Here is a 12,220-nt window from a genome sequence, read left to right as displayed (position 1 = left end):
CCAAAGTTGCCGTTTCCTCGTAAGTCTGATTTACGTTCAATTAAACCATAAAATCTACAAAGTGTAATAAGAAGTGGTTGACGGACAAACGAAAGATTTAAAGGCCAAACCCTACCTGTTCGGTACCACTGCTCACAGCCAGGTGTGCCCACGGCTCGCTCACGTATGGCGTTTGCTGGAGCGCGTCCGCGCGGTGCTCGCTCTGCCCTCTGCCACCGGGCTGCTCCGGAAACTCCCGAAGAGTTCCGAGGAATGCCGAAAGCCTGGCGGAGGCAGTCTGTCCTAGTACTTCTGGGAGTTTCCAAGTAGCCTACTTTACAGAGGTAACATGCATAGAATAATACAAAGGTTCATTCACATTCACATATCTACCATATGTTTGTCTATCAGGGGTGTCTTGAGATGTTCCTTTAGTCAGGAGGTTGGCCTATACATATAACCAATGCAGGAGTTGGATTTTGTGGGACATCTTTTTGGACAGATTTCCCACATAGTAGTACACGTCTTTTATATTGATATTTTAAAAATGCATGTGTGATACTTTCAAGTAGGTCTATGTAAATTAAAAGGAATAGGTGACTGAAATTATTTCAAAACTTTATGCAGACATTTTGCACCAATTTAAAAAATCATTTATTCACTAAGATTGTTCTAACAGATTCCCCGCACATATAGATCAGCAGTGCTGTTATTTGCACAGGAGCTGATCTTTGTGCACACAAGCATTGGTCAGCTGAGGTCTCCCACGCAGATCCCATAGACTCCTTAGGCCTAGGATGACTCATTCAATCTACTGCTGTAGTGATCAAAGGAAGCAAGCCTCCTCTCATTTGTAAGAACCTGTTGAAGTGTGGGCTTATTTGTTTTCCCTGATACTTCCCAACAAGTAGGCCTAATGAACAGGAAGGATATTTTCAAATAGTGGAATTCATTATCACACATTAATGGTACTCCCATCTGGAGATACTGATCCATGTTAGCATGAAATATATTGCAAATGCTGTTGTAAATTACCACCTCTGCATACCTCTCTTGTAAAATGTCAACAGTATCCCACACATATGTGATCTCTCATGTGCTGTTACCCATAATGCATGGGGTTCCTTCTTCTTCTCATAATAATTTAAACATGGTTGAGGTGCTTGCTGCTGTAAACCTATTTCATGCCACAGTAATAGCACTATAACTTATCTGCACTGAAAGGTGCTGTTAGATTTGTATGCATCATTCCCGGTCTCAAAGGTGCAATGAATTTTGGGTGAGTTTATTATCAACATGGACCTGAATTTTAATAGGTGCAAAAATGCTGTGTGCTAGTGAGCTCCATGGTTTGTTTACCCAAAATTCCAAGACCAAAACCAAGGCTCAGACATTCACTTGTTATCTCTCTGTATGCCAGTGCTGTTACTGATATTGGAAAATTAAGCGGGGTACAGGGAGTGTGGTGCCTCCTCTAAAAATAAACCCTGAACTATATGAGCCCGGGTCAAATTGCTGCATATTTAGCATATTTGTGCCGATATGGCTGTTATAAAAGAGGGAAAAGAAAGTAGAAAGATAGTCAGGACTGTTACTGAGCACTACTGGTTCTCAAACCGAATGCTGAGAATGAAAAAATATTTGGCTCCACAAGTGCCATTTTTAACAGATGAAAACTACTAAACTTAACTACTAAAAAAGATCAAATCAAGACTAAAGCCACATCTCAACAAAAAACAGACTAATAAATCTTAACCACATCTTAATCAGGATTAATCCAGAACTAAAATACAAAAAACAAACAAATACATCCACAGCTAAGCACTTTTAGAAACTAAAATTCAAAACCCACAAACTGTTTGCGCTGACAGAGCAGCATAATATATTATATTATATTATATTATATTATATTATATTATATTATATTATATTATATTATATTATATTATATTATAATATAGAGATATTGTAGAGATATTATAGAGATATCATATTATAGAGATATTAGTGATTAACCAGGAGATCAAAGTGATGTCACATGGACTTAAAGATACAGTGTGTAATTTTCTGGAGGTGGCATGTGAACTTTTTATGCCATACTGTGGAATATTATAGCCAAAGGAACAACATTTCCATGGAAACAAGCAGGAGGAAGCTCACTTCCAAGCCTGGTGAGAGTCAGTTTTGAGGAGGTGGAAGCCCACTCAGAGTTGTTCAGTGCAATAAACATAACCAAAGTGAAAAAGACTGCTTTTATTTTAGTCTGTTTTGTTTTGTTTTTTTGCTAAAAGCTACATACTTTGAAAAGGACTGAGTCATGAGTAACAGTGCCAAAATCCAGACTAATTCAGACTTTGTACAACAATAAATTGTTAAATCAATTCAATAAAACTGGAATCTCTAATAAAACTGATGGTCCCTGGCATTTTAAAATGATTGCCCTTATGCTCTGTACAGCTCATAACAGTGCTGCTAAGCCAAAATTACTAGGTACTCAAATTTAACTTATCTCACCAAGCACTTTATTTTGATTAACTCAGTATCTACATCGTTACTGTCAAAAAATAACACATTTGAGGTTTAAAGGGGAAAATAATAATTGCCAGTTTTCAAATGCAAGGGGCCTGAAGTTTATATAAATAATGATAGTGCTGGTGCATAATGGCCACTCATGCATCCACACATTTTCATTTATTTCGCAGTAATATTCAAAAGTCTATTATGGAAGTAATTGTATACCCCCAAAAACCATGCCTCCATGAAATTGTTTACAGAAGAACCCAAGTAGCCTAATGTTTTTTGGCCTTGTGTGCAGAGGGAGAGAAACAGTGTGCTGATGAAGTAATTGAGACATAGCACATTTGTACTGAGCCACATGCCCTTCTCCCTTTGTGATGCCAGCCTGGTAGGGTCCCATCTGCAGGGTCCCATCTGCACACACTGATGTATGGGGACCGGGACGTCCTGGGTCAGCACGCAACCACCTTTCTCTCCACACAAAGTCAAACAATGTCAATGTACAACTGAAACAAGTGAGTGTAAGTGATGTGTATAGGGAAATTAACATGAGTAGGCAGTCAAAGTTCAAGCTACACCATGTAACCATTAGTTAACCATTCTAAGTAAGCTGTGATAGTTAATGAATTCAGTCAGGTGAGATTTTGTGTGTAATGCATAATTTATTAAACACACAATGGCACACACATCCTGGCATCATGAATTTTCCTCCCAGCCATAACCATTTACCGATTGTCTCTACCCCCTCTGGGCTAAATATGTCACGCATTACAATTTGGTTTGAAAAAATAAAAATAAATAAAAACACTAATAACCCCCCCCCCCCTCATAACTAATGCTTCTGATAGGATCCCCATTGTGTTGAAAGGTGGGTCAAATGCAGAGGACTCTTGCAGACATATTAAATAGGCTATACCTTGCAGTTGAATTTTACTGTGCACTGAATTTGGACATCAGGTTCCTTTTCATCTTCATCCACAACAAACATGGATGTCATTGGACAACAGGGAGAAGAGAGAGAGCATAGGCCTTACGACTTGACAAGCCCAGGAATCCACAGCTCCATCTCTGTATCTTCCTCTTGAAATGCACTCACACTTTAAATCAGCCTTTTCTTTTTCAAGTGTGTTTGTCTTCGTTTCAGTGACTAGAGCTGTCACTTTATCACAACTCCTCCATTTGTCATTGTTTGTCATGGGAGAGGATCGCCGCTGCCGTCTGCCCCCCGCTCCTCAAGGGTTTTGCTCATCCACTGTGTCTAAGTCCTAGGTTTAAAATTGCTACTAGGGAGAGGAAAGTTCGTTTGGGAATGCTTGCACTTTATGGTGGAAAAAAGCAGGAAAGATTAAGCCAAAGCAGGGATCAAAATGCTGACAATAAAAGTATGTGTGTGACAGCAGTTGTCAAGGATCTTGAATCTTTCTTATGGACAATTTCCAACCTCAAAAACCACATCATCACAAACTACAGTCAGTTTGAAATCATTCAGTGCTCAGCCTCTGTTCCATAATATGGCATTAAACTTCTGACTCCAGGCCAATTTACATTCTAATTTAACCAAAGCAATATTATCTTCATGGTATGGATGACCCTCTGCCAGAAAAGTGACATAGTATACCTTTAAGTTGTATGGGGTGGAATAATCCTTGAATTTGAAAAAATATATATATTTTCCCTGAATTGTATACATTGCATTGAACCTCAATGTCTTATTGGAGAGACCTGATAAAGCAGTATTTTAAAACACAAAACCAAGCTACAGAGACCAATCAGTTTTTGAACAAATGTGTCTGTTCACGTGACTCTGGGCAATTATGGTAACGTGAGGCTTCCTGACTTTATCCAGGTGTAAGAGCTTCATCTTACTGAGGGTAATGCAGAACTCAGAACCAGTTCAAAACCAGTATGAACAATAAACATTTTTGAAAATTTATTTTCGTTACAAATATAAAATATACTGAACGTTTACTTTTTTAAAATGTTTCTTCCCTTGTCCTTTCTTCTCCATGCCTGATTATAACTATTAACGCTGTTCATATACATCTTTTAAGTTCTACATACACATCTTCAAAATTATAACATGGTAGTTTGTAAAAGTGACGCCATCTGCTGATGTGTTGCAGTACTACAGAATGAACACTGGAGAAAACCTGAGGCTCTCATTCGCCTAGTTTGTGACAAATGACCATCTAAATAAGACATTATGGGATATGTCACTTACACAGACTCAACAAATCAATAAAGTTAACTTTCCCATTTGTAAAAATAAAAAAAAAACAGATAACCAGAATAATTGTAATGAGGACAAAATTAAATTTTTACAATGTACAACTTTATTTTAATGAACTCTTCAGTGGTTGGTAGTCACAGCACAGCTTGCATGTTATAAGCCACACACCTATTTTACAAGATGATGAAAAAACAAAAACAAGTCTAAACCAAAGTAGATGGTCATCCATCCCCAGTGACTTTTCTCTTCTTTTACTAAAATATCCTTAAAAAGGCCACTGAAATGCATACAATGATTTACATGTGTGGAATATTGGTGGCATCAGCTCAATCCTGACATCAGGACTCCTCACATGGCATTGACAGTGCATGAAGACATTGTAAAAAGACTGGGTTAGCAACATCTTGGCTATAATACTACAGCTTTAAAATGGAACGAAAACAAAAAGCCTTCTTCCAAGACAGAAAGTGAAATGTAGAAAAGCGCTTATCTCACTATTTTGTGTACAGTTGCCTAAACCGGAAAGCACTAAACATTACTGCCTTCTCTTAAAGAGAGGCTCATCTGTTTGTCTCTAAATAAAATAATTAAAACACACCTCTTGATCTCTGGAATTTGTATACGTTTAATAGTAACAGACGGGAAAGCTAAATGCATGCCATGTGCTGATCTCAAACAAACACATACAGGTATATACAGCATCACTCAGTACCTGCTAAAACAAGTGAAAAGAGTATAACTGACTACACTACAAACTTAAAAAGAGGGGAGCAGAGTGGGCCATGAGTGTGGTGGAAGAGTGAAAATCTACCTGTGACGGAGTCATTAAAGCATTAAAAAAAATGCATATTGCACATACAATGAAAGCTTAAATTCCACCAGTTTTGCCTCAAATTGCTAAAGCAAGAATGACAGTTGTCCCTCTTGGAGGAAGACAAAAGCAGGACAGGGTGCGTTTGCGTGAGACAGGGGCTTCCTGTACTGGCCACAGGAGCGGACAAAAGGCCGGAGGTGGCACTTAGAGGGCAAACAGGGAGACACGGGGGAAACTGCACAGCAAACAAGGCTTACAAAAAAAGGAAACAAAAACATACAAATAAGAGATTGTGGCACAAATAAAATCAGGTGTCGAATAATATCTGTTCTTCAGTGAGAGCCGAGAGGTCGATGCAAGTGTTTCTTTTTAAATCTACAAATAAGGCTTATTGGTTAAATAGTTTTTCGGCTTCCCCGCCCACAATGCTTTGACATGCTCATCATACAACCATTTTCCTTTGTAAACTCAGTGGTTGGTTTGGGACCGTGGGTATTATGTAGCCAGATTTGGAGCAGAGGATGAACGAAGAATGGGCACTGCAGCTTTGAGCAAAGGGAGCTAAAGAGTAGTGAAGAGTATATGAAAAAAGGAGTCTTGTCTCTGATGTCTGTTGCAATTAATTTCTAAATGTGCAATTCCATTAGTCACTGCCAGGGGGACTAGGGGTGCAGAAATTGGGGTGGGGGTCCTGCTCTACTTGGAAAGCTTGCTAATGACTCGAATGAGTGCTCCGTTTTCGTCCTTTAGTCTCTGGTTGTCTGCTTTCAAGTCTGGGAGCATCTGAAATGGAAAGCAAAAGGAATGAGGGAGGGGGAGAGAGATAGAAACTTAGCTTAGACAGGTCTGAACAGACAGTAGTGTTTAACCAGTCAGGCTGGCTGTGCAAACTGTTAATTGCAGTCTATTTTCGTTACATCATGTTTTAATTGGCCTCCTTTGTAAAATCACATCCTTGTGCCATGTCAAAAGAGAGCAGAGAGAGAGGACACATTAGAGGCCAAAGTTCCTCAGAAAGCCATGCACACTCAGACTGACTGCTCATTAGGCACTCAGAAACCACAAACACTTTGACATTTTAAAACATTTTCTTCATTGTCAACTTTTTGCTACAGTTATTATTTTGTTACATACAATGGTCTGGCTTTGTGACAATTCTTATCAGTTATAATACTGAATATCAGTGCAAGCCAACAAAGCCGGAAAATGCTAATTATTTGTTTTATGATAAAAGGTTTGCAATTCTTAGTATGCATTTGTAAGGATTTTATTTTTACGGTCTGATGAAAACGAAATCCCATGACAGCAAGTTACTCCTGATTTATATCACATAAATCAAAAAGGGTTAAGGTTTACAAGCGATCTATAAGAAATACTACTGTTGATGCAATTGGCTTTTGATTCTTCTCAAAAGCAAAGTGCAAACACAGCAACTCAGTGAACCTGTCTGTGCATGCACTTGGCTCAAGGATGTGCTGATGTCAAATTAAATTATGGAAAACTCTTTGGAAAACTCAACCGGAGCAATAACACAAGTTCTGTCTGAGAATCTGGGCCAAGAGTTCATGAAGCCACTTCATGCAAAGGAGCCAGAACAAAGCAAACTTTAAAACTGTGCTCTCCTGTTGGAGCAACACAAGAAGGACACTTTCTTTTACAGCCCCTTCCTTGCATCATATGACTCTTCAGAAAGAATCACCATTATTGATATTTGAAAGGACGTATGGATAGATCACAGATAGGAACAGTAAAACAAAAGTGTCCTGTCTGAAAAAAAACACCCTCCCCACTTTGAAAACCAAAAGCTCTGGGGAGGTCAAGCATCAAAGTGCGGGAAACCTGTGACGGGGGACACCTGCCTGTGTGTGCGGGGCAGTGCAAGTATGATGCATGAGAAGAAGTAGAATGGGGTTGGGGAGGGGAGGAAAGAAGGCCAAGAGGAGATGGCAGTAGTTTAGAGGTCGACGCTGGGGAGCTGGCTGCAGGCGGACTGCGAGAGCTTGGCCACCACACGAGACAGGGCCCTGTTCTCAGCCTGCAGTCGCTCTTTGACCTGCCGCAGAGCCTGAACCTGCTTTACCTGCGGGAGGTTCTGCAGGGAAGGGCAGTAACCACAATACAGTGGCAATAGAATGACAACAGAGGGAAACAGAATGGAAATAAGAGAAGGAATTAATGAAGGACAAGAGAGAAACAAATATGAAAACAGAAAAGAGGGACGAGAGGAGGAAAAGAACAGAGAATGAAGACTGTTAGACAATGGGGGTAAACTGGCAAAGTGCAGTTTGGCTGTGCATGAAACTTGTACAAAGAGACGTATGACCCTATCATGACCAACACATAGAAAACAGTTCATTATTGACATCAAATCTGAAGCCATTTTTTAACGTAATCAAGTTCAAATATAAATATATCTAATGGATTAGGTAGCACTTTACCAGTCTTACAAAAATTCAACATGATTCCTTTGATAAGACTTTGTGCCCTTATGTGTGTGAGTGGTAATACCTTAAGTTCCTCCTCCATTTCAGATATCTTCCTTTCTAGAGCTCTTCTTTCCTGTGTGTTTGAGAAAAAAAACAACACTGTTAATTATTGAAAAAAAAACACAAGTAAAAAATGTGTTGGCTTCTGGGAGGTGAAAGTGTGGGAGCACACAGTTGAACACACACACTCGTGAGGTGTGAGCAGGCAACAGCCAGTCCAGGCCAAAGGGAGGTGCGATACAGAATTATTATTATCAAGTTGAGAAGTTAGAAGTGTGCAAATGCATGTTTGTTCAATGAGATGAGATGACGAAATTGGTTAGCTTACAATGGAAATATCAAGGACTACAATTAAAACAGGTGAAATAAAATGGGAATGTAAATTTAAATGAATTAATTTGGTCAAGTAATTATTTTTGTAGGTATTTTAACAGAAAAAAAAAAAATGAGTCGCTTGCAATGATAATATGAGTTAAGATGCTAAATTAATGTTATGGATAATGATTGAGTAAAGTAAAAGCAAAGATACATACCCATATACATACAATAACAACAACAACGACGACTGAACAACAAAAGCAAGTGAACACACGCACACACACACACAGGAATACATGTCGGCTCTATTTGTGTGACTACACTGCCACAGAGGTATAACACCAGCGTAGAAGAAGGTGGCAGTGTCCTGAGCAGAGAGGAGCACTATACGCCCAGTGACAAGGGCGTGTGTAACATGGCAGCCAACAGCAGAGATAGTCTGATACAAAACTCAAACTAAGTCATACCCAGATGATATTGGGGCCTGCTTGTGACCTTCAGACATAAATTCATGGGGAATGTTATACTAATGACTGTGCATCTTATAAAACAACTTCACTTTTTTCTTGACAGAATATAAAAGTACTGTTTAAAAGGAGTTATTGCAGTATAACAAATACATGTGACTCATTACCCTTTTCTCAATCTCCAGCTGCGACCGGTCAGCATATCGTTCTTGCCTCTGTAATAACAGAATGAGGTTGTTAATGCCAGTTTGTTAATTGACAAGGAGAATTCTGCCCTAGTTTTTCACTTGTAATAAGAATAAATAATGTACCTGTGTGGCCTTCTCAAGTTGTAGTTTCAAATCTGTCAACTCCAAGTCTGTGTCCCGTAACTGGGCTTTTAACTTTTCGTTCTCAGCTAAGATCTGCTCATAGAGCTGCGCGATACATCAAACAGAATGGATCAGAACACAGACATCTTAATAATATAGGCATCTGATTTGGTATGGTGTGAGTAAGCTCTATTACCTTTTTATAGTCCGTGGTGTCATCTTTATCATGCCGGCTAGAGTATGGTCTTCTACTCTCATAGCTACGGCTAAAAAGAGCATCATTACGGTCTAAAGATGAAGAGCTAAAAAGGTAAAGTAAAGGATTTTAAAAATAAATACATTTAAGTTCAGATAATTACATTAGAAACTGAAAGCTTACCTCGATAACCTTTCACTCTGTAGGAAAACAAAAAAGTCAAGTCAAAAAGGTAACAGAAAATTGCTTCAGTAAAATAAAGATACATTTTGCTCTTGATAGTTTTATGCGCTGCAGAATAAATGTTCAAAATTTCTGCCATACTATGGATTCAGCTAGAGTTAGCCTGATGCACTGCCAAAATGTTTCTTCATCATGCTCTCAGCATAAGACCAAATGATTTTAACTTTGTAAAACAGGTCTCGTAGGTATCAAAAACTAGATTCCTTTATCATATAGACTAAAATACCAAGCCTCAGTACACTGATTGTAAGATGCCACACAAAAATTTGAAAGTGCAAATATCAGAAATAAAATCAAATTGAATATGGAATGACACTAGCTTGATTGAGCTGTCTGACTTGGGGGGAGTTATCTTTGCTGGGGCGTGTGGGGGGCGTTACCTGCGAGTCCCCTTTGGTGCTGCCCTCCTCTGAATCGGACTGCTGCTCTGGCTCGTTTTCATCACCCTACGATAGAGACCACAGACAAATGGGTTAGATCAGGCCTTTCATTTTTAAAAGAGGACATTTACCACGGTGGAGAACTTTGAGAACAATGTTATAATTAAGGACAAAAACAACTCCCTTACATCTTGGGTCCAAAATGAGACACCAGTGGATCGTCGCTTCTCACGGGGCCGCCTGCGATCCCGTATGGAGCGTGGTTGAGACTTGTCCTCTCCGTCTTTTTCCTCCTCCTTCTTCTCAATTTCTATATTACAAATCAATGGTTTGATCAAAAACCTATATGAAAAATGCCAGATCTTTTACTGAAAGCAAAAACCAATGAGCTTTTAAGAGCAGTGGTTTGTTATTAATTCTTATGGAATCAAAACAAAAGGAACTAGACAATTTGAGACATATCTGAGAATAGGGCTGCAGTTGATAAAATTATAATCGAGATTCAATCATTTTTAATTGTCAATGATCAGCTTTGGTTTAGTTTTTTCTTTTTTTCCCCCCCAAAATCTAGCACATCTAGCATCAGAGCAAATCCTTTGCCAGGAAAGCTGTGGTTTGGAGCACAGTTCAGACTTTGTGTTAAATTGCAATGATTCAAAGTCTGAATTATTTATGTTCATGATGGATCAATGGGAAAACATTTTGTTATATCACTCAGCCGTGTTTGAGAATCATTACCTTTCTCTGCGTCTCTGTAGGAGCGGCTGTAGGAGGAGGTGATCCCCGTCAGACTGTTGGGTCTGTTGAGAGAGCTGGAGTAGGACGATGAGGAGGTGGTGCTGACTGTAGAGAGGCTGGAGGTCGAAGTTGAGGAGGGAGTTCGGTATCGCTAGTGCAGACAAAATTAAAAACATTACAATTATGATAGGTTTACACGGCTTCTAATGTAATTCTAATTATAGCCCAAAAACATACTTCGTCAAAGCTGCGATACTTGGACCTGTAGTCCTCCTCCTTGGTCTCAGTCTCCTTCTTCTCCTCCTGCTTTTCTTTGTCCTGTTTTTCCTTTTCCTCCTTCTCCTCTTCCCGAGTTTTTGTTGAGGGACGATTTCTGCCTATTGTTTTTTCAGCTTCTTGTAGATCAGTCAAAGTTACACCCTGAAAAGTGAAAAATATTTGTCAGTTCATAGTAATTTGTGGATATGACATTTAATATAATCAAATGTGTTTGAATATGCTGAATACATCATTTGATATTGCAGTCATTATCATACAAATGTGATCGATGCTAGAAATGTAAAAAATTTTACAGCACAGTCAAAATTTATGGAGAGTAATAAAAACTGTAGTGTCTTACCTGTGTAGACCTTCTGGACTGTCGGGCTTGCCTGGAGCGAGCTTTTCTCTGGGATTCTGATTCTTCATCTCGCACTGGTGTTAGATAAGACCTATAAGACATGAATAATTGTTTTGAAACCGTGCAGTGGACAAACTGAAGTAAAATGAAAAAGGTTTGTCTCCCATAGAGTACATTCTGACAGCAGCACCTTGTGACAAAATTAAATTTCTGAATGTAGTCTACATCTACCCTGCTTTTTCATCTGAAAAATCTGTGCGTGTTCACAATTTTGAAAAAAAGGGAAAAGTCAGGTACAATGAAGGAAATGATTGGGTTGACTAAATGCACGTTAACTTGTATGACACATAGATTATAATACCATATTCTCAAACCCATAGATGCTATCGCTTTTTGAAAGGAGTCACAAGTTTTTCATACGCTTTCAGCTTCAGCTTTCAGCATCTCCCTTATAAGGAAAACTCAGTGGAGCAGTCCAGACTCAGACAGTTCATCTATAACAGGTGGCTTATTTCAGCACTATCACAGGAAGATGTGTACTCGACCCCACTCAAACACACAAATGCTTTCTGTGACAAACATTTTTCTCTTCATTAGACTCACTGGTAGGTCTCCATATGTGCCCATAGATAACTGTCTAGTGGACATTTACTGAAATAATGATATAAAACTTATTAGCTTGATTGTCCTTCACCTTCGTCGCTCTGGCCCAGTCCCGGTGCCAGTGGTATTGGTGGTAGTGGTAGGTATGTTGCTTGTGGTAGTGGTCGACGTGACTGTTGTAGTAGAGCCAGTGTTTATAGTTGGAATAACCGCAGCAGACTCCTTCTCCTTTTCCCTCTCTGCACTGTCCTCTGACCAGTACCTTCAAAAAAACACACAAAAAGGTCAAATTTCACACATGATAAAAAGAAAGAAGTCA

The 12,220-nt window shown here is 39.1% G+C and overlaps 2 protein-coding genes across 6 annotated transcripts in view; both read right to left on the bottom strand.

The window, feature by feature from the left end:
* Positions 1-222, bottom strand: part of pawr (PRKC, apoptosis, WT1, regulator) — a 31,861-nt gene extending 31,639 nt beyond the window's left edge. Inside the window, exon 1 of the mRNA XM_033989963.2 lies at positions 116-222. The gene's annotated coding sequence lies outside the window, so the exon portion shown is untranslated. The remainder of the gene's footprint in view (positions 1-115) is intronic.
* A 4,584-nt stretch (positions 223-4,806) lies between these two features.
* ppp1r12a (protein phosphatase 1, regulatory subunit 12A) overlaps positions 4,807-12,220 on the bottom strand; it is a 33,249-nt gene continuing 25,835 nt past the window's right edge. For 4 of the 5 annotated variants that reach the window (XM_055231866.1, XM_055231867.1, XM_055231868.1 and 1 more), the window contains 12 exons: positions 11,993-12,163; positions 11,299-11,389; positions 10,917-11,099; positions 10,680-10,830; positions 10,130-10,251; positions 9,942-10,007; positions 9,502-9,518; positions 9,319-9,424; positions 9,123-9,227; positions 8,979-9,026; positions 8,049-8,099; positions 4,807-6,323 (listed from right to left, as the gene is read on the bottom strand). In XM_055231866.1, coding sequence (XP_055087841.1) covers positions 6,237-6,323; positions 8,049-8,099; positions 8,979-9,026; positions 9,123-9,227; positions 9,319-9,424; positions 9,502-9,518; positions 9,942-10,007; positions 10,130-10,251; positions 10,680-10,830; positions 10,917-11,099; positions 11,299-11,389; positions 11,993-12,163 — 1,198 coding nt within the window. In that variant the 3' untranslated portion in view covers positions 4,807-6,236. Of the gene's footprint in view, positions 6,324-7,399; positions 7,633-8,048; positions 8,100-8,978; positions 9,027-9,122; positions 9,228-9,318; positions 9,425-9,501; positions 9,519-9,941; positions 10,008-10,129; positions 10,252-10,679; positions 10,831-10,916; positions 11,100-11,298; positions 11,390-11,992; positions 12,164-12,220 lie in introns of all 5 variants that reach the window. The other variant, XM_033989964.2, reaches the window with a different exon arrangement.

Source organism: Periophthalmus magnuspinnatus, chromosome 23 (assembly GCF_009829125.3).
Source record: "Periophthalmus magnuspinnatus isolate fPerMag1 chromosome 23, fPerMag1.2.pri, whole genome shotgun sequence".
NCBI lineage: Eukaryota > Metazoa > Chordata > Actinopteri > Gobiiformes > Gobiidae > Periophthalmus > Periophthalmus magnuspinnatus.
This window is presented reverse-complemented; position numbering and strand designations above follow the sequence as displayed.